The sequence below is a fragment of the Staurois parvus genome, unplaced genomic scaffold (assembly GCF_062004578.1).
Source record: "Staurois parvus isolate SC_StPar_1 unplaced genomic scaffold, SC_StPar_1.0 ptg000017l, whole genome shotgun sequence".
NCBI classification, from domain to species: domain Eukaryota; kingdom Metazoa; phylum Chordata; class Amphibia; order Anura; family Ranidae; genus Staurois; species Staurois parvus.
In genome coordinates this window covers 1,692,063-1,719,972 of record NW_028317813.1, presented here as the reverse complement: position 1 = coordinate 1,719,972, position 27,910 = coordinate 1,692,063, and the positions used below count along the sequence as shown (strand labels likewise).

Here is a 27,910-nt window from a genome sequence, read left to right as displayed (position 1 = left end):
CGTTTGAAGTTTGCAAAAGAGCACCTGGATGTTCCACAGCACTACTGGCAAAATATACTGTGGACAGATGAAACCAAGATTGAGTTGTTTGGGAAGAACACACAACACTATGTGTGGAGAAAAAAAGGCACAGCACACCAACATCAAAACCTCATCCCCACTGTAAAACATGGCGGAGGGAGCATCATGGTTTGGGGCTGCTTTGCTGCCTCAGGGCCTGGACGGATTGTTGTCATTGATGGGAAAATGAATTCCAGAGTTTATCAAGACATTTTGCAGGGAAACGTACGACCATCTGTCCGCCAACTGAAGCTCCGCAGAGGATGGGTGATGCAACAGGACAATGACCCAAAGCATACAAGTAATTCAACAAAACAATGGCTGCAACAGCACAGAATACGCCTTTTGGAGTGGCCCAGTCAGAGTCCTGACCTAAACCCGATTGAAATGCTGTGGCATGACCTTAAGAGAGCGATTCACACCAGACATCCCAAGAATATTGCTACACTGAAACAGTTTTGTGAAGAGGAGTGGTCCAAAATGACTCCAGATCGTTGTGCAGGTCTGATCTGCAACTACAGGAAACGTTTGGTTGAGGTTATTGCTGCCAAAAGAGGGTCAACCAGTTATTAAGTCCAAAGGTTTACATACTTTTTCCTCCCTGCACTGTGAATGTTTACATGTTATGTGCAATTAAACCATGGCAACATCTAATGTTTGTGTAGTATTATGTTCAGCAGACTTTGTTCTTCTATTGTTGTGACTTAGATGACGTTCAGAGCACATTTTATGCCCAATTCATGCAAAACTCCACGTAATCCCAAGGGGTTCACATACTTTTTCTTGCAACTGTATATATATATATATATATATATATATATATATATATATTACACACTATATTGCCAAAAGTATTGGGACGCCTGCCTTTACACGCACGTGAACTTTAATGTCATCCCAGTCTTAGTCCGTAGGGTTCAATAATGAGTTGGCCCACCCTTTGCAGCTATAACAGCTTCAACTCTTCTGGGAGAACCATCCACAAGGTTTAGGAGTATGTCTATAGAAATGTTTGACCATTCTTCCAGAAGTACACTTGTGAGGTCAGGCACTGATGTCAGACGAGAAGACCTGGCTCGTAGTCTCTGCTCTAATTCATCCCAAAGGTGTTCTATTATGTTGAGGTCAGGGCTCTGTGCAGGCCAGTCAAATTCCTTCACCCCAAACTCGCTCCTCCATGTTTTTATGGACTTTGCTTTGTACACTGGTACACAGTCATGTTGGAATGGAAAGGGGCCATCCCCAAACTGTTCCCACAAAGTTGGGAGCATGAAATTGTCCAAAATTTCTTGGTATGCTGACGTCTTAAGAATTCTCTTCACTGGAACTAAGGGGCCAAGCCCAACTCCCTGAAAAGCAACCTCACACCATAATCATCCCTCCACCAAACTTTACACTTGGCATAATGCAGTCAGGCAAGTACCGTTCTCCTGGCATCTGCCAAACACAGACACATCCATCAGATTGCCAGACAGAGAAGCATGATTCATCACTCAAGAGAACACGTCTCCACTGCTTTAGAGTCCAGTGGCAGCATGCTTTACACCACTGCATCTGACGCTTTGCATTGCGCTTGGTGATATGAATGCTTGAATGCAGCTGCTCGGCCATGGAAACCCATTCCATGAAGCTTTCTACGCACTGCTAATCTGAAGGCCACATGAAGTTTGAAGGTCTTTAGCTATTGACTCTGCAGACAGTTGGAGACTTCTGCACACTGTGCGCTTCAGTATGCGCTGACCCTGCTCTCTTATTTTACGTGGCCTACCTACTTCGTGGCTGAGTTGCTATTGTTTCCAGTTGCTTCCACTTTGTTATAATACCACTAACATTTGATCATGGTATATTTAGTAGCAAGGAAATTTCACGGATAGACTTAACGCCCAGGTGGCAACTTATCATGGTACCATGCTTGAATTCACAGAGTCACAGAGTCCCTGAGAGCGACCCATTCATCTGCATGCCTAGGTGCTTGATTTTATTCACCTGTGGCCATGGAGGTGATTGGAACACCTGAATCCAATGATTTGGAGGGGTGTCCCAATACTTTTGACAATATAGTGTACATATATATATATATATATATATATATATATATACTGTGTGTATGTATATATATATATATATATACACTTTATGTGTGTAATTTCAAAGGAACATGCAGTGGTCCTAGAGGTTTCGCTTGCATGAATTGTGCATCATTTCCTGGGCCCAAACAGAGATACTTCTGCAGAAGGATTCTATAGAATACCAATAGTTGTTGATAAACTGAAGTAGCCAAAAGGACAATTGTTGGCCAAAAAGAGCCTGCATCCAGTCAGATGCAGGCACTGCTCAGGTATTTTGACAGCAAGTCAAAATACAAAAGCTGCAGCTGGAGATTTGTCCATCTGTACTGTTTTGCATGGATGGAGGAATCTTAGAAATGTTTCATGCAACCCACATGGTGAATAAACAAAATCTATCTGTGTATGGCCAGCTTTAATCTCTCTCCCATTAGGCAGGCCCCACTGCACAAGTTTAGCTGCAGCAGCAGTTAAGCTCTTAACCACCTGCCTACTGGGCACTTATACCCCCTTCCTTACCAGGCCAATTCTCATCTTTCAGCGCTGCCTCACTTTGAATGAAAGTGAGACACAAATAGAGCTTTCTTTTGGTGGTATTTACTTGCCGCTGGGGGTTTAATTTTTGCGATGTAAACAAAAATAGAGCAAAAAATTTGAAAAAAAAGGTTTCTTTGTTTCTATTATAAAATTTTGCAAACAGGTAATTTTTCTCCTTTACTGATGTGCGTTGATGATGCTGCACTGATAGGCAGCACTGATGGGCACTGATAGGCAGCACTGAAGGGCACTGATAGGTGGCACTGATATGCAGCACTAATGAGGTGGCACGGATAGGCGGCACTGATAGGTGGACCTGATAGGCGGCACCGATGATGGGTACTGATAGTCAGCACTGATAGGCAGCACTGCTGTGCACTGACTGGTGGCACTGCTGGGCACTGACTGACAGCACTGCTGGGCTGCACTGATGGGCACTGGTGGGTGGCACTGGGCACAGGTGGGTGGCACTGATGGGCACAGGTGGGTGGCACCGATGGGCAGAGTTGGGTGACACAGGTGGGTGGTGCTGATCGTTCACAAAGCAGCTACACTCTGCATGGTTCTTTAGGGCTCGTTCACAAAAGGAGGGGCATCTGAGCGTGCGCACTTTTTTGTAAGTTCCCACAAGTCATGTTTTAGGGCAGCCCATTCATTTCAATGGGCTACCTTATTTGTGAAACATGCAAAAAAGGTGCCAGCATGATTTTTTAATCGAGGCGCACCAAAACACATGGTAAGGCGGTACCATGCATTTTGGCAGGAGCAAACGCATGCGCATTTCTTGGATGCATAGGGGTGCCACTAAGAATGGCCATGTGTCTGTAAAAAAGGCAGCACATTTTCGTGCATTGCGGGAAAATGTGTGATTTTGCAAATGTTCCTTCGCGGTACCAGATGTGAACAAGCCGTTACTGCAATCATTTTGGTGAAACAGAAGATGCAAGGAGCCAATTTGTGGCAATAAAATTCCTGTATTTACATATACACATTTTAAAAATGAAAATATTCAGCAGTAGCACCATAACAGCTATTTCCTGTTAGATTTTATTGTGTCTTGAGTTCAGTTTTGTAGCAGACAGGAAAGATGTAAGTGAAGACTAGAAACACACAAGATATATGTGATCAGGTATTTATGGTCAGCCGTATTTTGTTGCAGGATAATCCTTATACAGCATAATGTACTCTCCGATGTTACTGTTGTAAAATGATATAGAGACACTTAGAGACCCGAGCGTGTTTGTTTTCAGGTGAATTACTACATGACTGCCCATTTCATTTAGTGCACACCCACACACACTTACACTTACCAAGATATATTGTGAGGTACTAATGGAAACAGCACAGCAGTACAGTATAGTAGTTTTCTGTGCTCTTGTGTATAATTATCATTAAGAAGTGACTCACAGAGCATTAGCCTAGTAATAATTTATAATTTTAGATGTATGGTATCTTTTGGACCCATGCAGAGATAACAGGGCCTGTCCCTTGTTGATAGAAATCCTTTTTATAATATCATTTTGTTTGAATTCACACAATAGTATTCTGAAGGGGCCTGTGTGAAATATAGGAGCTGCTGCTGACTTTTGTTTTTGAAGTTGAATGTTCCATGGCAGTCAGCTTTCTTTTTATTTTTATTTCACTATTTAGCGAGTCAAGGACCTGAACATGCATATGAGCAAGAGTTGTCCTGAAACCTAATATATACAGTTGTGTTCAAAATAATAGCAGTCAGACATCACTAACCTGATCAATCACTGTTTTTGGTAGAAATGATATTTCTACATGGCAAATAATTTACTAGCAGGTGTAGTAGAGTAATAGAAATCCAACAGACCCAACAGTCATGACATGCATGCTGCTGATTCTGTGTAATTGAATCACTAATTGAAAGGGGCATGTTCAAAATAATAGCAGTGTGGAGTTCTATTAGTGAGGTAATTCATTCTTTGAAAAACAGGTGGCAATTATTGCCCTTATTTAAGGAAGGAGGGCAGCAAATGTTGTACTTGCTGGTTACAGTGCATTTCTCTCTGAAATTCTGAGGAAAATGGGTTGTTCCAGACATTGTTCAGAAGAACAGTGTACCTGGATTAAAAAGTTAATTGGAGAGGGGAAAACATATAAAGAAGTGCAGAAAATGATAGGCTGCTCAGCTAAAATGATCGCAAATGCTTTAAAATGGCAACCAAAACCTGAAAGACGTGGAAGAAAGCAAAAAACTACCATTCGAATGGATAGAAGAATAGCTAAAATGGCAAGGACTCAGCCAACAATCAGCTCCAGGAAGATCAAAGAAGGTCTAAAGTTACCTGTGAGTACTGTTACAATTAGAAGACGCCTATGTGAAGCCAAGCTATCTGCAAGAAGCCTCCGCAAAGTCCCACTGTTGAAAAAAAGACGTGTGCTGAAGAGGTTACAATTTGCCAAAGAGCACATTGACTGGCCTAAAGTGAAATGGCGCAACATTTTGTGGACTGATGAAAGTAAGATTGTTCTTTTTGGGTCTAGTGGCCGGAAACAGTTTGTCAGACGACCCCCAAACACTGAATTCAAGCCACAGTACACTGTGAAGACAGTGAAGCATGGTTGCGCAAGCATCATGATATGGGGCTGTTTCTCATACTACGGTGTTGGGCCTATTTATCGCATACCAGGGATCGAGGATCAGTTTGAATACATCAGAATACTTGAAGAGGTTATGCTGCCTTATGCTGAAGAGGAAATGCCCTTGAAATGGGTGTTCCAACAAGACAACGACCCCAAACACACCAGTAAACGTGCAACATCTTGGTTCCAGACCAACAAGATTGACGTTATGGAGTGGCCAGCCCAATCCACGGATCTTACAGTTTCTGAGGCAAAACCAAGAAATAGAGAAGAACTGTGGAATGTAGTCCAATCATCCCGGGCTGGAATACCTGTTCGCAGGTGCCAGAAGTTGGTTGACTCCATGCAACACAGATGTACAGCAGTTCTCAGAAACAGAAAAAGTGCTTTTACAACTAAATATTAATTAAGTGATTCAAAGGAAAGCAAAATCTTCAAACATTTTTCAGTTTATAAAGTGAATGTTTGAGTTTGTAAAGAATACAAACACTGCTATTTTTGTGAACAGTCTAATATTCACTTTTCTTCAATTTTTTTAGAGGAACAACACATATTTGATATATTTTTCTTCATGTTTTGATTTGGAATAGAATATGTAGTGTTCCCAATGCATTTGTGTGTATGGAAATAAAAGCTATTAGAAGGATTTTGAGCTTTATTCACTTTTTTCAACACACTGCTATTATTTTGAACACAACTGTATATATATATATATATATATATATATATATATACACTTGTTTCAAGTCTGTGTTCTAAATTATTATTATTATACAGTATTTATATAGCGCCTAAAGATTTGCTCAGCGCTGTACATTATAGTGGGGGACAGTACATGAGACAATACAGTAACGAAACAATACACAAGGGGTTCGAGGACCCTGCTCTTTCGAGCTTACAATCTAAGAGATGACATTTATAACCACTTCCCAGCCATCCTATATCTGTTTTACTGCTACAGGGTGGGCGCTCTGCACAAAATCACATAAATATACATGACTTTGTATTTCAGGGCACGGGGCACGCCCATGCACTGCTAGAGCTGTGCTGTCATTGGCTTCCAAAGATGTCAATCACAGGGTCACAGACAGCGATTCGTGGCTGGGACTCGGTAATCTGTGGAGCAGCTGACAGGGGCGAGATATGAGAGTAAACAGCACAGATCTCTCTCCTGTCAGCAGGGACATGCTGCTTTTTATCCCTCTGCAAAGCAGAGAGAAAAAAACCAGCACCTCTCCTAGCAAAACACAACAGAGTACACATTAATCACTGTGCCTAACACACAGTTAACCCCTTGATCGCTGATTATTAGCACTGATCACTGTATTAGTGTTACTGGGGTTATCAGTGGCAGTTAGTCAGTTCTCAACCAGTGTCAGTGTCAGAATGCCCGTGCAGTTTTACCATAAGTTGCTGATCAACGCTATTAATAGTATAAAAAAAAAATAAATATAAATTCCAGTATACCGTGTTTCCCCAAAAATAAGACACCCGGTCTTATTTTCGGGGTAGGTCTTATTTTTTAAATGTCCAGGTGTGGACAGGGGGTGCAGAGGTGAGCTGCAGGCAGTTGTGGATAAGGGTTACTATGGAGAGGGCCGGTTGATGACAGTTGTAAGCAGGGGCGGACTGACAACTCATGGGGCCCCCGGGCAGTAGGGGATCATGGGGCCCCTGTGTCCTCACCCTCACTCAAACCACACCCAAAAAAGCCTATGAAAGGTACCAGAGGCATCTCACGGGGCCCCCTACTGACCCCGGGCTCTCTGGCAGTACCCAAGTTTCCAAATGGTCAGTCCGCCCCTGGTTGTGAGCTGCAGCCAGGTGTTGCAGGGGTGACTTGACAGGTGAGTTTCAGACAGGGTGCAGATAGGAGCCACAGACAGGGTGCAGGGGTAAGTTGCAGACGGGGAATGCAGAGGTGAGCTGTGGCCAGGGGGTGCAGAGCTGAGCTGTGGCCAGGGGGTGCAGAGCTGAGCTGTGGCTGGGTGGTACAAAGGTGGGTTGCAACTCAGCTCACCTCTGCACCCCCCCAGCCGCAGCTCACCTATGCACCCTGTCTGCAGCTCACCTAACTCAATTTACCTCTGCAACACCTGAACTGCAGCTCACCTTTGCACCCCCCCCTCCCCCTCCACTGCCCTCATATGGTTAGCTAGCTTTGCAAAACACAGCTGTCAGCAGCCGGCCCCTCTCTATAGTAACTCCCGTTTTGGGTCCTATCTTCCCACACAGTGCACCAAGCGCACTTACTCACCGCTCCGCCTCTTCCACACTGGCCGGTGATCACCCCTGGGGCATCGGCTTCCATGCATTAGGCTGCAGGAGGAGATGCCCCGCCCCTAAACACACTTCATACTGTGCCCCCAGATATTTGTTCCTTCCCTGTCCCACAGTGAGTACAGAGGTAGGGAGGTTCTGTGGGAGCGGATGGTGCTGTCACTTCAGCATACTTCTGTGTTTATAAGAGACAGTAGATATGGGTGTGCGCAAGGCCAGTGGCGGAGGTGGCGTAAAAGCCCTGATCACAACTAGGTCTTATTTTCGGGGCAGGTCTTATACTTTAGCAATTCCCAAAAATAGCACTAGGTCTTTCTTTCGGGGTAGGTCTTATTTTATGGCTAACGGTATATATCACCATTTGTAGATGCTATAACTTTCACGCAAAACAAGTAATATACACTTATTGGGATTTTTTTTTTACCAAAGGCATGTAGTAGAATACATTTTGGCCTAAATTTATACAGAAATGTTATTTTTAAAACATTTTTATTAGATATGTTTTATAGCAAAAAGTTAAAAAAAATTGTTTTTCTGTTTTTTTTACTTTGTTTTTTTCATTTATAGCACAAAAAATAAAAAACACAGTGATGATCAAAACCACCAAAAATAAGCTCTCTTTGTGTGAAAAAAAAAATGATATAAATTGAATTTGTGTACAGTGTTACTTAACCGTGCAATTGTAATTTAAAGCACCGCAGCACCGTATAGCCATAAATGGGCTGGTCATGAAGGGGGCAAATCTTCCAGAGGGCAAGTGGTGAATTTTCTTTAAAACTCTGTTAACCTCTCTGTTAACTGTCTTTAACTCAAACACAAAGCCAGAGGATAAACAATTATTTTATTTAGAGTATAAATGTAAATAATATAGTGCAGCACTTAAAGATAAACCAAAAGTTCCAGCAAAGAACACCAACAAAGCAGGAAAAGATATATAAAGTCAATTAAATATCCGTGGTGCTCTCTAAAATGATGAAAAAAATCATCATTTTAGAGAGGGGATTGTAGGTAGATGCGTTATGTAAATGGGAATGGATGAACTTGTCAGTAGTTGTATTTTTAATAATAGGGTTAGTTGCAAAATATCTTTTAAGTGATAGTTGCCGTGTAAATTTGTGTATATCTATATATGTATCAAATTTACTCAAACTTCTGGAAGGGGCATATTTTAATCCCTTATCCAATAGTTGCAACTCATTATCTGTTAATTTTGTTCCACTGAGGTTAAAGATCCCTTGCCCTTTTATATCTTTCTTTTCTTGGGGGTGTCTATTCGTTCTCTTTCCTCCTCTCTTTCCCCTCCGGTGTCCCTTCTTTTCCGCGTTATGCCTTCCCCTAAAAAAGGCTGTTTAGGGTAATTGGTTGGCTGTTGGTTGTGATTGTATCCTGAATTTGGTGGAGGTGCCCTATAGAAATTATTATTATAGGAGTTATTATTACTGTGTACTGGTTTTTGCCAATAGTTTTCCTTATTTGATTGATAATGGGCCCCTTTGTTCTGGTTGTTGGACCTTTTGTTGTTCCGTGGTGAAGAAAAATAGGGTTTTTTCTGTTGCCCCTTATATTGTGGGTCATGATAATGGTTATTATTGTGCGGTTGTGGTGGGTAGTAGTTAGTATAGGGCATAGCTTGTTTGTTATGGGAGGGTGTATAGTCCTTCCTAGGTGGGGTATTGGCATTGTTTGGATGCCAACAGTAATCACGTGACCCTATGTTGTCATCATAAAAATCTTGTAAGGGCTCAAACCTATTTGAAGTAGGTAGGTTATAATGATGATTATCATGTGTTCTGGTGTTATGTTTATTTTTATGATGATTCCTATTGTTCATAGGTCCTATTACTGGAGGTTTTAAATTCGGTGGATCATTAGGGTCACTCTGTTTTTGCCAGTCAAAGACAACCTTATCAGAGTAGTCTCTATAATCCCTTTGGAATTTTTGCTTCTTTTTAATTCTCTGTTCCCTTTCTACCCCTTCCATATGCGTTTTTAATTTATCAGATTCTCCTCTATATTTATCAGTGTCCTTAAAAGGGGTTAATTTCTCACGTACTAAGTTAATCTCCTTGTCTAAATGGGCAAGTTTCTTCCTTTTACGTATAATCAAAAATTTCAATAAGTCAGTCCCCATATTATTAAAGAATTGGTACCATTCAAGGTGACTGCTATGATCCTCTGAATCTGGGCGGATATCCCAGCGGAGCGATCTGAGGACCATTTGCTCTTTTACATATATCTCCAGGAATGATATATCCCAAAGAGTTTTAATCTCTGCTGTTGTTAAATTTTTTAAATGTGTAAAGAGACCTTTTAAATCATCATGCTCATTTTCTAGCGTAAAGAAATCCTCAGAAATGGCACTCCTAGATAAACGGAGGTCAAAGATATCCCCCATGTTGTAGTAAAGTATACAGAAATCAAACCTAGAGCAGCTACAAACTAATAATGGTATATACAGACAAATTCAAAAATGGATTGTAGTGAGCGCTGTTAAATGAATGCAGCAGCTAGAACATTTAAGGCAACCACAATGCCTTTAGATGCAGAGTATAAATGTAAATAATATAGTGCAGCGCTTAAAGATAAACCAAAAGTTCCAGCAAAGAACACCAACAAAGCAGAAAAAGATATATAAAGTCAATTAAATATCCGTGGTGCTCTCTAAAATGATGAAAAAAATCTCCAGAGCTTGTCTGCCTCAAATGATAGAAGTGCGCACTCACCAGAAACGCATGGATTATGCGTATATAGGAATAGCCATCCTTGATGTTAGATCCAGGACCAGGTGGTGGGCATCCTTCTCATGGTGGATCATCCAGAGCTCCAATACAGGTCCAGGGGTCCCCTTAAGGTCAGCCAGGTAATCCTCTATGGTGATGATCCCTCCTCTAGATGGTACAGGCACCTTCTCTGTGGGGGCAATAGCTCCACATAGGAGCCCCAAAACAGGTGCCAAAGATAGTGTAGTATGTTCCCAAAATTATTTATTGATATAGTAAAAAGACAGGGTAGTATGCACAACACAGAAAACTGAGTAGTGAGAATAGCAGTACTGACCCTAACAAAGATGGCCGCCGGGCCTCCTCGTGGCTCCGGCGGTGAAATGACGTCACGCTCTGCACAGCTCCTCCTTAGGCCTTTCGTGCTAAAGGCACATCATCAGAGGGGAGGCTGTACAGAGGCGTGACCGACGTCCAACGTTTATATAGGGGAAGACGGCGCGTGCGCAGTTAGCCGTGGCCATCTTCCCGAAGTTTCGGCCAGTGCGCATGCGCGTTAATAACGGCGCCATTTTGCCGTGGATCCGCGATACTGTCAGTAGAATACAAAGGACAGGGAGATTATTCCCATTCACCATTCGAGGCTAGCTGAAAGTTAGCCAGCCACAGACCCCAGGGAACTAATAAACAGATAATATACTCCCATCATCCATATAACCAATAAAGTGGCAGTGCTCAAGTAATTCTAAAGTCTAACGGTGAGAAATACATATTAGTATCCATGGCCTTAAAGCGGCCCCGCAGTGATTGGCACATAGCTATACTGGCGGACCACGGCAAGGTGGGTGCACTGAATGTATACATATGGTAAGTTACAAATAAATATAAAATGTAAAACACAATATACATAATAATATAAAAATATAAAATATTACCATAGTTGGTTTTATATATATATATTGGTGCCTCACTAATTCTATTCAAATTCTAAAACATGAATTGCCACTCAAACAATTGATGTAGCACTCAATATATGTAAACGCACATTACCAGAAAATCATATACGGTATATAAAAGTGCAATATAAAATGGTATAAACATAATAAATAATAAAAGGGGCACAGAATAAAGGAAATATGGTTAAACCCAATCAACTGTTGGCAATAAAGCAGTTAACATCTACTTCTATATTGTGGCCTGAGGGGTGTAATGTATTGAGCTCAAACACCCACTTTGTTTCTGCTTGGGAGACCGCTCGTGTCTTATTAATACCTCTCCAGTGATAGCCAATCACATCAATGCCAACAAACTTCAAAGATGATGGGTCCTTATTGTGATAAATACGATATATTACATATATTGAGTGCTACATCAATTGTTTGAGTGGCAATTCATGTTTTAGAATTTGAATAGAATTAGTGAGCACCACGGTTATTTAATTGACTTTATATATCTTTTCTATATATCTTTTTTATATATCTTAAGTGTTCTAGCTGCTGCATTCATTTAAGAGCGCTCACAACAATCCATTTTTGAATTATTTTATTTACATGAGATAATCTGTGATGAAATTTGTCTTTTCAATTGTGCCAGAGTCCTTTATTTTAGTGCTTTGCATCAGTGACGTTTGGCATTTACTGCATCCCCCAGTAGCCCCGATGTGAGGTTTCCAGATAACTCAGCAATGTCCCATTTATATACCTTACAGAAAACAGATGATACATCCTATTAACTAGCTGATAACGTAAAGGCTATGTTCAACTTCTGCAAAAATATAATAAATGCACATATATCAGAGGTTCACAGATGCAATGCACAGGCTCCTGCAGACCCTTCCTCCAGTTCTATGTCTGTGCCAAGGTACTGGCTTTCGGTTATTAAGCTGGAGGTGACCCTGGCCCTTGTGTATCACTGAGAGCTACAACTCCATCTGACAGAGTTTATTCATTCAGAAATCTCTATGAATGAATGATGAGGCTGTGCAGGTGGAGAAGAACAACTGCTGCAGGAGGAGAGGACACCCTAAACACTGTCAGGTGGGGGATCCACTTGGCACCATGTTATATGTTACACTCTAAATATGGGTGTTATATGGCTTAAAAAATGGAGTTAGCCTTTATCTTTTGACCTTACAAAGTAAATATAAGGCATTATCATATGATGTGTCAATGATATAAACTGCATGATAACGTTTTACTTATTACTAAACCCACAACAGTAAAATCAGTCTTTAAATGCAGTAAAGCATGCTTGTTATACTCACTGTGGAACCTAAAGGGTTAATCCTCTGCATTATGTAAAAACGCTGTTTGATCCTGACATCTCTGATCCTCCCCTTCTTCCAGTGTCCCCCTCTTAGCTCCTGATAAGACATATTGTGTGGAGACACTCTGCACATGCTCAGTTTGGTGTGTATTGCTAGAGAGGTTTTACTTTCGTGGGAGAGTGCATGTGATCAGCGTGGGAGAGTGCATGTGATAGAAGTCACAAGACTGCTCTAACTGCTGATGAGAAAAGGTATAAAATAATTGCACTTCCATGTTCTGTGTACTGTGGGAGACCAGATATAGTGAATTCAGGGTCCTGGGTTTAGTAACACTTTAAGGGCTTATAGCTAAATATCAGTGTTTCCCCTAACTGATGATAGTTTTGATTTTTTTTAATTTTGAACTTAGCAAGTTGTTTCTTGTGGAGTATTAGAGACTGTCACTGTCATTCTTCCCATTCAGGACAAAGTGACAGGTTCTCTGTCATTCTTCCCATTCAGGACAAAGCGACAGGTTTTCTTGTAAGAAAAAAAATGACAGCTAATAACTACCTTCTGCATGCTCCTTCACTACTCTATTGGGTACTCAAAAACTCTTTCTAAACTGGTGTTGCCACTTAACAGGTGGCACTATTCAGTTTTAGGTGTTTCAAAGGAGGATACATGTTCCTCTATGCCCAAAGATAATGTTTTTTTTTAAGGAGAGTACAGCAGAAGCTGTTTATTTTCAGATTGTTTCTTGCAAATTGACAGTCTGTATGGAGCTGTGCAATATGGACGTGTGGAGAGAGTGGGGAGGGTTGAATCATTCTTCTGACACATTCTGCTGTGCCCATGCAGTTTCAGCTTCAGTTATGACCTCTGCAAACAAAAGGCTTTTCCAGGAAACTAGTTCAGATTAGTCTGATTAATACATGAATAGAAGCTTAGAACGCCACCTACTTGCTTGCAAAAGATAAATATAAAATATTAATTTGAAATATTTTATAAGTACCCAACAATAAAAAATAATGAATACTTATTTATTTTCAAGCATTAAAGTGTTGCTAAACCCAAAACCCTGCATTCACTCTATCTGGACTCCCACAGTACACAGAACATGGAAATTCAATTATTTTAGTAAATATAAACCGCTAAATACCTTTTCTCATCAGCAGTTAGAGCAGTCGTGACTTCTAGCAGTGTTCAGCAGAGCACTGGTTAAAGCTTGTAGGAGGAGTTTTCTCTAGGGGGATGTAGAACCCCTGACCTCTGTCGGGGCAGTGATGATTGGCCCTGTGCTGATCACATGCACTCTCACAAGAAAAAAAAAATCATCTCTAGCAATACACACCAAACTGAGCATGTGCATTGTCTCCATATGATATGTCTTATCAGGAGATAAGAGGGAGACACTGGAAGAAAGGGAGGATCAGAGAAGTCAGGATCAACCCCTTAGGTTCCACAATGAGTATAACAAGCATGCTTTACTGCATATATAAACTGATTTTACTTTTGTGGGTTTAGTAAAACTTTAATAATACACTATATTGCCAAAATTATTTGGACAAATCATTGCATTCAGGCGTTCCAATCACCTTCATGGCCACAGGTGTATAAAATCAAGCACTTAAGCATGCAGACTGCTTTTACAAACATCTGTGAAAGAATGGGTCACTCTCAGAAGCTCAGTGATTTCAAGCATTATACCTTGATAGGCTGCCACCTGTGCAGTAAGTCCATCCATGAAATTTCCTTGCTACTAAATATTCCACGGTCAACTGTTAGTGGTATTATAACATAGCGGAAACAACTGGGAATAACAGAAACTCAGCCAAGAAGTGGTAGGCCACATAAAATGACAGAGCGGGGTCAGTGCATGCTGAAGTGCACAGGACGCAGAAGTTGCCAACTGTCTGCAGAGTCAATAGCTAAAGATCTCCAAACTTCATGTGGACTTCAGATCAGCACAACAACAGTGCGTAAAGAACTTCATGGAATAAGTTTCCATGGCTGAGCAGCTGCATCCAAGCCTTACATCACCAAGTGAAATGCAGTGATGTAAAGCACGCCATCACTAGACTCTAGAGCAGTGGAGATGTGTTCTCTGGAGTGACAAATCACACTTCTCTGTCTGGCAATCCGATAGATGTGTCTGGGTTTGGCAGTTGCTAGGAGAACGGTACTTGCCTGACTGCATTAAGCCAAGTTTGGTGGAGGGGGAATTATGGTGTGGGGTTGCTTTTCAGGGGTTGGGCTTGGCTCCTTAGTTCCAGTGAAGGGGACTCTAAAGGCATCAGCATACCAAGACATTGTGGACAATTTCATGCTCCCAACTTTGTGGGAACAGTTCGGGGATGGCCTCTTCCTGTTCCAACATGACTGCACACCAGTGCACAAAGCAAGGTCCATAAAGATATGGATGAGCGAGTTTGGGGAGGAGAAACATGACTGTCCTGCAGTCCTGACCTCAACCCAATAGAACACCTTTGGGAGAAATTAAATAGGAGATGGGAAGCCAGGTCTGCTTGTACAACATCAGTGCCTGACCTCACAAATGCTCATCTGGAAGAATGGTCAAATATTCCCATATACACACTCCTAAACCTTAAGAACAGCCTTCCCAGAAGAGTTGAAGCTGTTATAGCTGGAAAGGGTGGGCCAACTCAATATTGAACCCTACGGACTAAGACTGGGATGCCATTAAAGTTCATGTGCATGTAAAGGCAGGTGTCCCAATACTTGGACAATTTAGTGTATACAGTATATATTAAACAAAAAAAAGTATTTATTTCCTTTAAGGGCCATCCACACTTGGCTATTTTCTTTTCAGTTATTTGCATCATTCTAGCCAGTGACAAATGCACAGCATCTGCTGTAAGACCTTTGTTTCAATGAGTGCTTCATCTTGAATTTATTTGAATAATACATGCAGGCTGTCACACACAATGTAGAGCCCAGCACAATGCATCTGACTGTGCAGAAGGACATCTGTGATGATTTATATGATCAGATTCAGTTTGCAGAAGATGTGTATCCCATATGTAAGACAGCCTAAAACACTGTGAAGATATGATTTTTTTACAGGGTATTTATGTTGCTGCGGTTAAAACAAATTCAGTCCAAACTTATTTTTTTTATGTTTTGGCAGATTTAGGAAGGTTAGAACTCCTGTTTTTTATTTGTGGTCTATGTCCTCACTGGTGAAATTTCACCTCAATTACTGGCAGGGCTGAAAGTGATGGAAAATCTCTTCAGTGGGTAAGGAAATGGTGAAGATCTCTTTAGTGGTGATTGAGATTGCACATTTTAAATGGGAATGGTTTAAACCTCTATCTGCTTAATGTCTGTGTCGTCCTATCCCAGTGACAACCATACCCTTATTTTTTTGCCTGCTGTGACAGGGATAGCAAGTTGAGGAGAAATCTCTTCAGTTTGGTCATGGGATGCATTAAAAACCTGACAGTATTTACTGTATTTGTGGCACAAATACACTATGTAGATAAATGGCTGAAGCTATTTAAATAGCTATGTAACTAAACATGTAATCTCCCAATACCCAGGTTTGGGCCACCTAAGCTTTTTATTGTTTGTTGTTTTTTTAACACTACTGACATTAATTTGCAACAATAACATCACAAAAATGAGATTCTATGACTTGCAGTCGTTTTTACTCATCTACAGTTGCCCCAATTTTTTTTTTACTCTATATCATTTTGTATTGCTTTATATTATTTATTTTTACCCAATATATCTTTAGTATATATAGTCTACAATAGATAGATATGAAAATTGCACAAATGCATAGACTGTGCAGTTCCGAACTCTAGTCATTTTTTGTCCACATTATTCAACATCCTATAATCAACATCTAATTTTTATTCTGTTTGATAGACATGTTCTATTAATAGATACATATCAGATTGTGAGTATCCCTGTATAGTATGATTTTAAGATTTTTCTTTCAGAGGAAATGTACTTGCTTCTCTTCCAGAGTGCTCTATGGTCTACCAAGCACACTACTCATCATGTCCTTACACAGACTTTTACATTGCCAAAGAAAAAAGTGATGTATTTCTATTTTTGTGACTTCAATTGGCCTTTAAAGTTTGATAACCTAGGAGTTTATTTTACAATGCTCATCTCATTTCACACTGACAAATCCAATACAAACATAGAGACCCAGTACATATGACATAATAACAGATTAATGTTTTAATATTTTATACTATTGAATGATAAATATATTTTTGTTTTTTACATCAGGGCTACAAGAGAGTCTTTGGGAGCTTTAACATATGTTATGGTCTATTAATATGCTCAGTAGTATCTTTTTTTACCCAGAATTTCTTAAGTTACTACAATAATCTCTTGTCCTTAACTATAAATCAGCTATCCATCAGGAAATATTGGTATCTTGATTGCCCGTTCAAAATCCGCCCAATTAACCTTCATAGTCATGGAAGATACGAAGCACAAACCACAAATACAAGCTGTTTTTATGAGTAATGGTCACGCAGCCTGCTACCATCTGAACGGGAGGCTTCGGTAAGTAAAAAGAGGAATGATAAATTAAAAAAACTATCTTAAAGCAAGGAACTGAAGGAAAGATGTTAGCATTAAATCAAGGCAGAGTGACTGGAATAATTTAAAAAGCAACACAAAATGTAATAGAGATTTGCCAAAGTATTAGCAATCAAGATGTAGTAAAACTTTTAATAAACAGGCAATTACAACGATAATATACCATAATGTTATTTTGACATTAAATGACCACATTTTCAATCATAAATCAATTATAAAAAACAACATTTTATTAGTATACATAGTTTAAGAAAACAAAGTAGCATTCTAAAGACTGGCAAATAGTTAAATAGTTATAGTAATGTTTTCATTTTACATGTAACTCACAAAAAAACAACATAGGTATAATTTTGATGTCATAGACTGGGGAAGGGTAATGTGGGTATCTTTATATTGGGGCCTGCATTTTTTTTGGGACAATATGTTTTTATTGGTTATAGCATATACAAAATAGGTACAAATTGCATCATATTCATTTGACACAAGCTAGAAATAATTTTGATAGAATCTGGTAAACTTGTTATGATTATTAATGATATAGTTTTTATAATACAAAATTTACTGTATATAGCGCCAACAGTTTGCGCAGCACTTTACAAAGACAGACAGTACAGTTACAATACAATCCAACACAGGAGCAATCAGAGGGCCCTGCTCATTAGAGCTTACAATCTAAGGGTGAGTTTTAAGAGATACAAAACGTAATAACTGTGGGGGATGAACTGATGGAGAAAAATAAAAGTACAATTGTTAGGTGGGGGCAGGATTAGGTGGGGACAGGATTAGGTGGGGACAGGATAGGTGTCTCTGAAGAGTAGGAGATAGTTGGAAAGATTGGGGTAGGAAGTTCCATAGGATGAGAGAGGCTTGGGAGAAGTCCTGGAAGCGAGCATGGGAGGAGGTGACAAGGGAACTAGTGAGCAGGAGGTCTTGGGAGAAATTAAGAGAACGCTTTGGTTGGTATTTTCAAACTTGGTTAGTGTTGCAGCTGGAGGGGTGCGTTGTGGATGGTTTTGTAAGTTGTTGTTCGTATTTTGAATTTAATTCGTTAGGTGAGCAGAAGCCAGTGAAGGGATTTGGCAGAGAGGAGTATCAGACAGCGAACAGTTGCTAAGGTGAATGAGTCTGGCAGCAGCATTCATGAATGACTGAAGAGGGGATAGCCTATGTAAAGGTAAGCGAATGAGGTGGGGGTTGCAGTAGTTGAGGCAAAAGATGACCAAGGAGTGAATTAGAAGCTTTGTGGTGTTATTGGTTAGGAAGGGGTGCATTTTGGAGATGCTGCGAAGGCTGAGGCAACAAGCTTTGGACAATGATTGAATGTGGGACTAAAAGGATAGTTCAAAGTCCAGGACAACACCTAGTACCTTTGCATGCGGGGTCGGGTTGATAGTTGTGTCATCAATCTTGACAGTGAAGTCATGTGAGGAGGCACATGGGGTAGGAAATATTACGAGCTTGGTTTTAGATAGTTTGAGGAAGTGGTATGACATCCAGTCTGAAATGTCTTTTAGGAAATTAGTGATGCATGTGCAGACTGATGGAGTGAGCTGAGGGGTAGAGAGATAAATGTAGGTGTCATCTGCAGAGAAATGGTATTGGAAGCCATTTGAGGCTAGCAACTGACCCAGGGAGGAAATGTAGATTGAGAATAGCAGAGGTCCTAGAACAGAACCTTGGGGGACCCTGACTGAGAAAAGAAGAAGAGAGGAGGAGGTAAAATTGTAAGTGACGCTGAAGCTGCGGTGCAATAGGTAGGATGAAAACCAGAGAAGAGTACAGTCATGGAGATCAAAATAATGGAGTTTTTTAAGGAGGAGGGGGTGGTCCACAGTCCGCTGTGTCAAAGGAAACAGAGAGGTCCAAGAGTAGGAGAATAGTGTCCATTGGTTTTTGTCATTAGTAGATTGTTTGTGAATTTTAGGAGAGCAGTTTCTGTGGAGTGTTGAGGGAAAAATCCAGACTGAAGAGGATTAAGAAGGTTATTCTTAATGAGATGGTCCCTCAATTGTAGACCAGACGTTTAAGGAGTTTAGAGGAAAAGGGGAGCAAGGAGATGGGACGTAGGTTGTTAAGATTGTTGGGATCCAATGAGAGATTTTTAAGTATTGGGGTGACTAATGCATGTTTTAGAGAGTTGGGGAAGATGCTGGAAGAAAGGAAGAGATTGCAGATGTGAGCTAGAGAGTGTAGGATAGAGCCAGAGGGTGACCGTAGGGAACAGCGTCCAGGGGGTAAGTGGTTAGGTGGGCATTGGAAAAAAAGTTTAGCATCCTCATATCTAGTAGTGGGGTTGAATGAGGGAGGTAATTATTGCAGCTGTGGACATGAAATGTTAAATGAGGGAGGTATTTGCGCAGTGGAGATCTCATCACAAATTGTACCAATCTTATTTCTAAGTGATTGGAGTTATCCTGAGCAGTGAGTGAGTTAGTGGGTGAAGGCAGTAGACGATAAAGTCGAGAGTTGAAGGCAGAGTAGATTTGACAGGGATTGGATGAGAAGTTGTTATTGAGAGTATTAAAATAGGTCTGCTTGGCAGTGCGGAGGCAAAAAATTGTATTTTTGGAGGGCAGATTTATATTGGTTGAAATCTTTCTAAGACTTAGTCTTACACCACAGGCACCCAAAAGTGGATATTTAGAGGTTTAGAAATAAGCAGGAGTTGGTGAGCGCAATAATAAGGAGAGGGCAGAAGTTAGGGTGATATACAGCACAGTGGCTAAATGGTTAGCACTTCCACCTGGCAGTACTAGGGTCGTTGGTTCAAATCCCAACCACGGCACCACCTGCCTGGAGTTTGCATGTTCACCTTGTGCCTGCGTGGGTTTCCTCCGGGTACTCCGGTTTCCTCCCACACTCCAAAGGCATGCTGGTAGGTGAATTGGATCCTGGCTAAATTGGCCCTAGTATGTGTATGTATGTATGTGAGTTAGGGACCTTAGATTGTATGCCCCTTGAGGGTTAGGGACTGATGTGAATGTACAATATATATGTAAAGCGTTGCATAAAATTAACGGCGCTATATAAGTATCTGAAATAAATATATATATAAAAGCTGTGGGGTGGAGAAAAGTGTTGAAAGAAAGAGAGTTGAAGGAGAGAGGAAGTGGTAGAGAGTGCATGTTACAGAGAGGAAGAAGAACTGAATAGGCAAACAAGGTCACATACAGTCTGTTTGGTGTTTTTCATAGTAGTTTGCTGTGTATTTTTGCTTTATGCAATCGGTGAAGTGCAGGGCCTGAAGTGCACCCACTTAAATAAAGAACCTACTTGTGAAAAGAACCTCAGCAATGTGCTTCCTCCATAAAGTGATACTAAACCCATGACCCTACATTCACAATATCTGGTCTCTCACAGTACACGCAACATGGAAATGTCTTAGTAAATATAAACTGCTAAATACCTTTTCTCATTACCAGTTAGAGCAGTCTTGTGACTTCTATCAGTGTCCAGCAGAGCACTGGTTAAAGCTTGTAGGGGGAGTTTTCATTCTTCCCTGATTGTTCTATGAGGCTGCAGATCCCCCGACCCTTTGTCTGGACAGCGTTGATTGGCCCTGTGCTGATCCCATGCACTCTCCGAAGAAAACAAAACTCTCTAGCAATACACACCAAACTGAGCATATGCAGCTTGCCCCCAAGGCTCCGTTCTATCAGCAGATGGATTGGGGACTGTGGAAGAAGGGGAGGATCAGAGAAGACAATGCACACAATGCAGAGGACTCCTTAGGTTCCACAGTGAGTGCAACAAGCATGCTTTACTGCATATGCAGTCTAATTTTACTGTTGTGGGTTTATTAACACTTAAAGGTGGTCTAGCTTTATATTGTTAAGACTGGGGTGGGAGTTATTTGTCAATGAATCAATCAGGAGTTAATAAAGGGCACCTAGCTAGCAAAGCAATCATTGCACATCAGAATCAGGCTTGCAAAAGGGGCAGAGTTGTACAGATACGATCAGCCCATAATTTAGGTAAGACACTAAAGAACAACATAAACATCACAATAATGTGGACAGGGCTACAGATGACAATCTACCAGAGACACATAGACACAATGAAAGCAATCAGTCAGTTTTCAGTGTTAGGTGAATGTGAAGCAGCAACATACGAGAGACAATATTTAACAATAGACAATAGATGATGTTAAGCAAAGATGGATATATGTTGGTGTGCTTAACTTGTTATGATGTCTTTAAATACACACTATGAAACATTGAGAGGGAAGGAATAAACTAATTTGGTGAGATATGAAACTTATTGAAGTTGAAAAAGAAGAGGACAAAGTTACAAAGTAAGTTCCAGACTGGCCATGGATGGAGAAAGGTCACGCACTACAGGTTTTTCCATGTGCATAATGTCATTCATGATGTCTGCATCCAGTGAGAGATAAATTTTGTCAACTTTCATTGATGGGATATCAGATTTGGGCATATGTCAGTCAAGAGGGGGGGTTTAGGGTAGTTTTATCACTGCAAGAATTTGAGGGGACAGAGAATGGAATGATTTCTCCAGGGAACGTGGGGGCAGGGTGCCATATAGGGTGGCTTTAGGGATTCAGTAGGAGTCCAGGAGGAGTGGAGGAATCATGTGAGTCTTCAGTCCAGGGGACAGGAAAGTGGAAAGTGGGTGTTGCCTGTTGCGGGGCAGCATGACAATGAGCACTGTAGCTCAGTGCCCAATATTCTCTCTCTCTCGCTATATATATATATATATATATATATATATATACATACATATATACATATATAGAGAGAGAGAGTGAGAGAGACAGAGAGATAAATCTGCAAGAGTTATGACTTTCCTCTTACGACTTGTAGGCAATTGGATCATTTCTCTAAATCAGCTTTACATTTTTTTAATCATAAAAACAAAAAAATATATGAAGCATCATTGGTTCTCCACATTTTCTAAATCTCTTAATTTTCAAACTCAGCAGGCATAAATGAACCAAAACAGAGTTCTGTCAAAAGTTTGTATATTTTTATTTTGGGAATGTTGGGAGGTATGATGATCAGCATAAAATGGAACTTATCTGTGATATCTCAATCCCCTCATGTTTTGCATTGAATTGTTATTGTTCTGTCACATGTTCTGTCCCCCTTTGTAATGTACAGCGCTGAGCTAACTATCGGCGCTTTATACTGTATAATAATAATAATATCTAAGATCTTTATATTTAAGAGCAGGGTTAACTAAAATACATATCAGGAAAAATGAGCTGCCAACAGTGTATAAAAACAGTCCATTACTGAAAAAGACATTGAGGACTACTGAAAAAGACGTTGAGCTGGATTATTAATAGTGTGCGCCAAAATAATGTTATTGACCACCCAATGTTCCACTGGAGAGCAGATCTCCTTCCTTAAGGACCACTGACTTTTATTTTGTTTATACCATAAAAAACTCCAGCTCAGTACCTCCCTCAGTGATTGATTGTACATACATATAATATAATACATATAATACTGTATATATATATTACATGTGCAGTCATCTAACTATAAAATGGCTCAGTGATCCAGTAAAATCCATTAATAGACAGGAATAATTTGATGGAATCACGACATTCTGTGAGATTTAAAGACTTAGCAATGTGAATTGCCATGATGCTTGTTGTACTACTTATTTCCAGAGTGAAAATTGGATTTTTGCAAAACCTGGTTAATTCTCTCTGGAGAAAACTTCCAATGCAGGCATTATCATAAACATAACCTTTTTTTCGTTCTTATGATCTGTGACTTTCAAATGCATATGAAGTGTTTTCTGAATAACAACAAATAAGCAAAAGGAGATAAAGAACATATGAATTACTAACTTGGAAAAGAAAGCCATTTCTGTAGTAAAACTGCAGTGCTTTTCCTTGTCTTGAGATTTGTCCCAGAGGCACTAAGTGCCAATTGCACTTAATCGAATTCCACATGGCACAAGGAGAATAAATCTAACTTGACATCTACTATTCCTGAGTGTTCATTCACAATGAAAAGAGAATACAAATTAGACATTTAAAACTCTATATAAGTGCTACGTTGCTATAGAACAAAAGAGAGCCTGTTAGAAAACATACAGCAATGTCTTTGATGTACTGTAATTTTCATTAGAGATTTAAAACATGCCCAATCAAACTTTTTTGTATTTTCTGTTGAATGTTTGAAAAGAATTAGGCTCTTCTTCGTGGCTCTGCTTGAATTGTTTTATCTACAGTTAGTGAATATTAGACACTTGATCCTAAAGTTGAACTTCACTCTACCTATGCTAAGCTAAAAGTGACCTTTCTAATAAGTGTCCTTGTATGATATGAAAAAATAACATACTTTACTAGTCCATGGAGTCAAGCATAGTCTTCCCTGTAGCTGAAGTTCTCCTTCCACTGCTCGCTTTGCTCCACCATCTTTTTTTTTTTTTTATTCTTTTTATTAATTTTTTTCAATTTAACAAGTATAAAAATACAGTAACTGGCACAGCCAGTAAGTACAAACTAAAACAACAAAATTAAAACATTTCAAAAGTATTCTTATCTCCTTCCCAACAACAGTGCAATGCCTTCATTAAAACAGAGTCAAAGTGCAGGTGCCCCAACCATGAAAAATAGAGACTTCACATGCAACATACCCAAAGGGCCACCGGCAGGGTAATATAAGACAATCTATGTATATGATCTATTTTCCAACAGATACCAAGGACCAAACATAGTAGCAGGCAACATCTGCAAAACCCCCTAAAGGTTCATGCTAGGATAGAGGAAACAGAAACACAACAATGCCAGACCTTATCAAATTTTTTGGGGGAAACTCTGTTCAAGTAGGTTGCCTTATATAATGGTAACATCTTGTTAATCATGGATTTCCAATAGAAGATAGTTGGAGCTGCAGGCCTCTTCCAATGGAGAAAAATAGCCTTATGAACATAGAACAGGTTCTCTGAAAGGAGGGTTCGTTGTGCGTGCAAAGGTGCCAACTTCTCCACCAGTCCAAGAAGGCACACTGATATAGTTTGCGGAATTTGGAATGTTGTGATGTCGACCAGAGACTGGACCACCTCATGCCAAAAGTCTTGAATCTTAGGGCATGACCAAAAAATATTGCTCCACCATCTTGAAGCCCCTGTCATTGGGAGACAGCTGTTTCTTGATTTTCACAGCTTGCCCTCAGATTACATGCTATAGGATCTTGTACATGTGCAGACATGCTCCATGTCTCTCTGCCAAGTACCTGAATTGTGCCCAATTTCAAAATCTCCCTATACTTCATTCCTTACTAAAACACTGTCTTCTGGGATGCGGGTGACTGATAATTGCATCAAGCTCACATTTGTGAGGAATTAAGAAGTGGCAGGCTGTACCACTATTTAAAAAAATAAAATAAAAGGGTAATTTTCTTTAACAGCTTCCCAACCTCTCTATAGCCGAAAGACAGCTACAGCATTGTGTCCAGTTCTGAGAGGGCGTCCATGGACATCCTCCCAGATTGTGCCCCCAGCGGCACGCACCCGGTGCTGTCAGTGATTGCTGTGTCCAACGGACGAAGGCCAATCACAACAGCCTTTTACCACGTGATCAGCTGTGTCCAATAACACAGCAGATCACAATGTAAATACAGTTGCCGGTTATCGGCTGCACTTTCCTCATGCTGTCACAGCTGGCAAAAAGTACTGCTGATAACCGGCAAATTTGATAGGGGAGATCTGCACTAATAATCAGGGCACTGATTATCAGTGTCCTGATTATCAGTGATGCCCAGCAGTGCCCAGCAGTGTCACCCATCAGTGCCATCCATCAATGCCCAGCAGTGTCACCCATCAGTGTTGCCGAGCAGTGTCACCCATCAGTGCTGCCCAGCAGTGCCACCCATCAGTGCCCAGCAGTGCCATCCGTCAGTGTCCAGCAGTACCACCCATCAGTGCCATCTGTCAGTGCCCCCAGTCGGTGCTATCAGTCAGTGCCCATCAGTGCTGCCTATCAGTGCCCATCAGTACTGACTATCAGTGCCCATCATTGCTGCATATCAGTGCATCATCAGTGCCTCCTCATCAATGCTCACCAGTGCTGCCTCATCAGCGCCGCCTCATCAGTGCTATCTATCAGTGCCGCCTCATAAGTGCCCATCAGTGCTGCCTATCAGTGCAGCCTCATCAACACACATCAGTGAAGGAGAAAACTTACCTGTTTACAAAATTTTATAATAGAAACAAAGAAATCTCTTTTTTCAAATTTTTTGCTATTTTTTCATTTACAGTGCAAAAACAAAAACCCCAGTGGTGATTAAATACCACCAAAAGAAAGCTCTATTTGTGTGCTCTGCCAAGGAGGAGGTGTAACAGCAGGGTTTACATCATATCCTCTCCGCTCTCTGCAATAAAAGGAAACTACCGTTTCCATCAACCATAGGAAATTGTAGTAAATATGGGTGGGAACACTAAGCCTGTACATGTTGAATGTGTCTAAGAGTCTCAGTCCGTCCACCACTGCAAGTGGAGCTGAATCACATCACTGCTTTTTGGAGAAAGAACTTCAGAAGGGATGTGCTAAGACCAGTGGCTGGGGCAATAGGAGGCAGAATAGCCACTGGTCTTACAAACAGGAAACCAAAGAGAATTGAGTTTGATCTGAAAATGAATAGGCTATTTCAGAGCAACTACTGAAAGAACCAGAAGATGGATGACATGTTCAGTGAAGGTAGAAATTCAGCAAAAAGGACATGTAAATAAGTTTTTCCCAGAGTTCTTCTTTAAGAAACTTAGACAAACTAACTGTGATTGTGTAAGAGTGAGGGGGGAGGAGAAAGTAGATTAGATCAAGTTAATTTTGTTCTGGAAGGTCAGCCATAAAGGAAAAAACTGAGAGATTTTTTATCTGCATAATATTCACAACTGCTGCTGTAAAATGAGTAGGACATATAGGACCCAAACAATTAAAATTTTAACTTGCAATGAGAATCTAAAAGATCTTACACTCCAAAATGAAAAGGAATACATGTAAAGGTTAGGTAATATGCCCTAAGAAGTAGACCTCACTTAGTGAATAGTTGTAGTGAATCTAAGTTTTTCCAGCCATTTTAAAAGAAGTGTGCAAAGACTATGGATATTCCGGAGGATCGGTGAGTGTCTGGCCACATTTAGAAACTGACTTCAGCAAAAGGTTGCATCATCTTCAGAGCTTCTTGTTTTAATCAGGAAGGCAAGCAACATATCAAACCATCAGATTCTTACACAAAGGTAATCATCCAATAGACATAGTTAAATGAAGAACACAAACAGATATCATCAATTTTCAATATAGCATTACCTAATTGCGGGCTCTGCTTCTGTGTTTTCTAAATGACATTTTAATGAAATAAACCAAAATTCAATTAGGTTTTACTTAGCTAGATCCAAGACCCAATCCATGCTTGGATAGGCCGACACAGAAACACTCTAAATAATGAATATAATTAGAAATGTTCAATATAAGCCAGTATTGTTCATGAATAGTGCTGTGTACCAATATGTTTTTTTTTTTAGAAAACTGTGTTGATTGACATGTGATGTACAGATTAAAGATAGTATAAGATGAAATGCCTTATATAAAATAGAAAAGTAATAACCTGTCTGAAGATGAAAGAGAAAGCTGATGTTTTACAGACTATGCCGTTAACAAATTGATTGTTCTTTGTGTGTGAAGGCTGGTCATTAAGGAAAGTTCTCAGCACAAAAAAATAATCCTTTATAATCCATGTTTTGATTTATGGTGATTTTATATTTGAATCTGATAGTTTTGGGAAAATAAACAGCAGTACTTTTTGCCATCAGTCCCCACGCTAATATACCTTTAACATATGCATTTAAATCCTAAAGCCCAATTCCAGTTTGGGCAATTAAGACACAAATAGATACACTGAAAAAGTATAACTAAAAGTCATTCTAGTTGCTATGCTCACCTGCAGCACCATCTCTCACAGACTTACCCACTCGGGGATCCAGCTCTGCTCATCTCCAGAGTTTGGTCAGTGTCATTCAACCAACATCCTGTGAGCCCAGGGCGTCAAGATTCTGCCTCCTGTGCTGGACGTACAGGTGAATGCTGCAGAGAGGGGAACCATATCATTATGTGGTGCCACCCTCAACAAAATTTAGGATCCCACCAACGCCAGAGAAAGAATAACGTAAAGAAGGCATGTGATGTTACTGGACTAATGACACCTAAAAAAGTTAATGTATAGAGATTTTTTTTTACAGTTGCAGGTGCTCAAGCAGGGCATCAGGTACACATGGGAGGGGGACCTGGGGAGCCTGAAGTTGGGCTTTAAAGATTAACTTCACTGTTACCATAAAACTGGAAACTAAGGAAACTTTAGAAATGATTAGTAATGGCATGCTACCAAAATATACTTATAGATAATTGCAGGCTTTTTATTTCTTTGTATACCTTTTTTCTTTTCCTCCCCATTTTTGTTGGGAATGCAACAGCATGTACTATAATGTACTATATACAGTATTCTGTGGTAATATCACTTGACCAGTAGATGGCACTATACACTAAAGGTTACTAGTTGTGTATATCTGAAAAATTGTTTGTTCCTCCCTCTCTCTATCATCTCTTCAGGAAGTCTGTAATATGTCTGCTGCAATGTGCTCTATATGTTTGTAACTTAAGCCACACAAGTAAAGCCTGAATTCTGCTATCACTACCAGTGTCTTCTATAACACATAACCAACAATTTTCACGATTGCCATTTTCATTAAGGGAAGATAAATCCATCTCCATTTACTTTTTGGAACTCATGGTCTGCCTCTTAGAGCATGTGACAGGAACTTCCCACGGTGTAGCTGTG

At 40.3% G+C, this 27,910-nt stretch overlaps 1 protein-coding gene across 1 annotated transcript in view; it reads left to right on the top strand.

Moving 5' to 3' along the window:
- The window catches only part of ERICH6B (glutamate rich 6B), a 258,727-nt gene that overhangs the window by 167,536 nt on the left and 63,281 nt on the right, over positions 1-27,910 (top strand). The window contains exon 11 of the mRNA XM_089678802.1: positions 16,911-17,066. Coding sequence (XP_089534928.1) covers positions 16,911-17,066 — 156 coding nt within the window. The remainder of the gene's footprint in view (positions 1-16,910; positions 17,067-27,910) is intronic.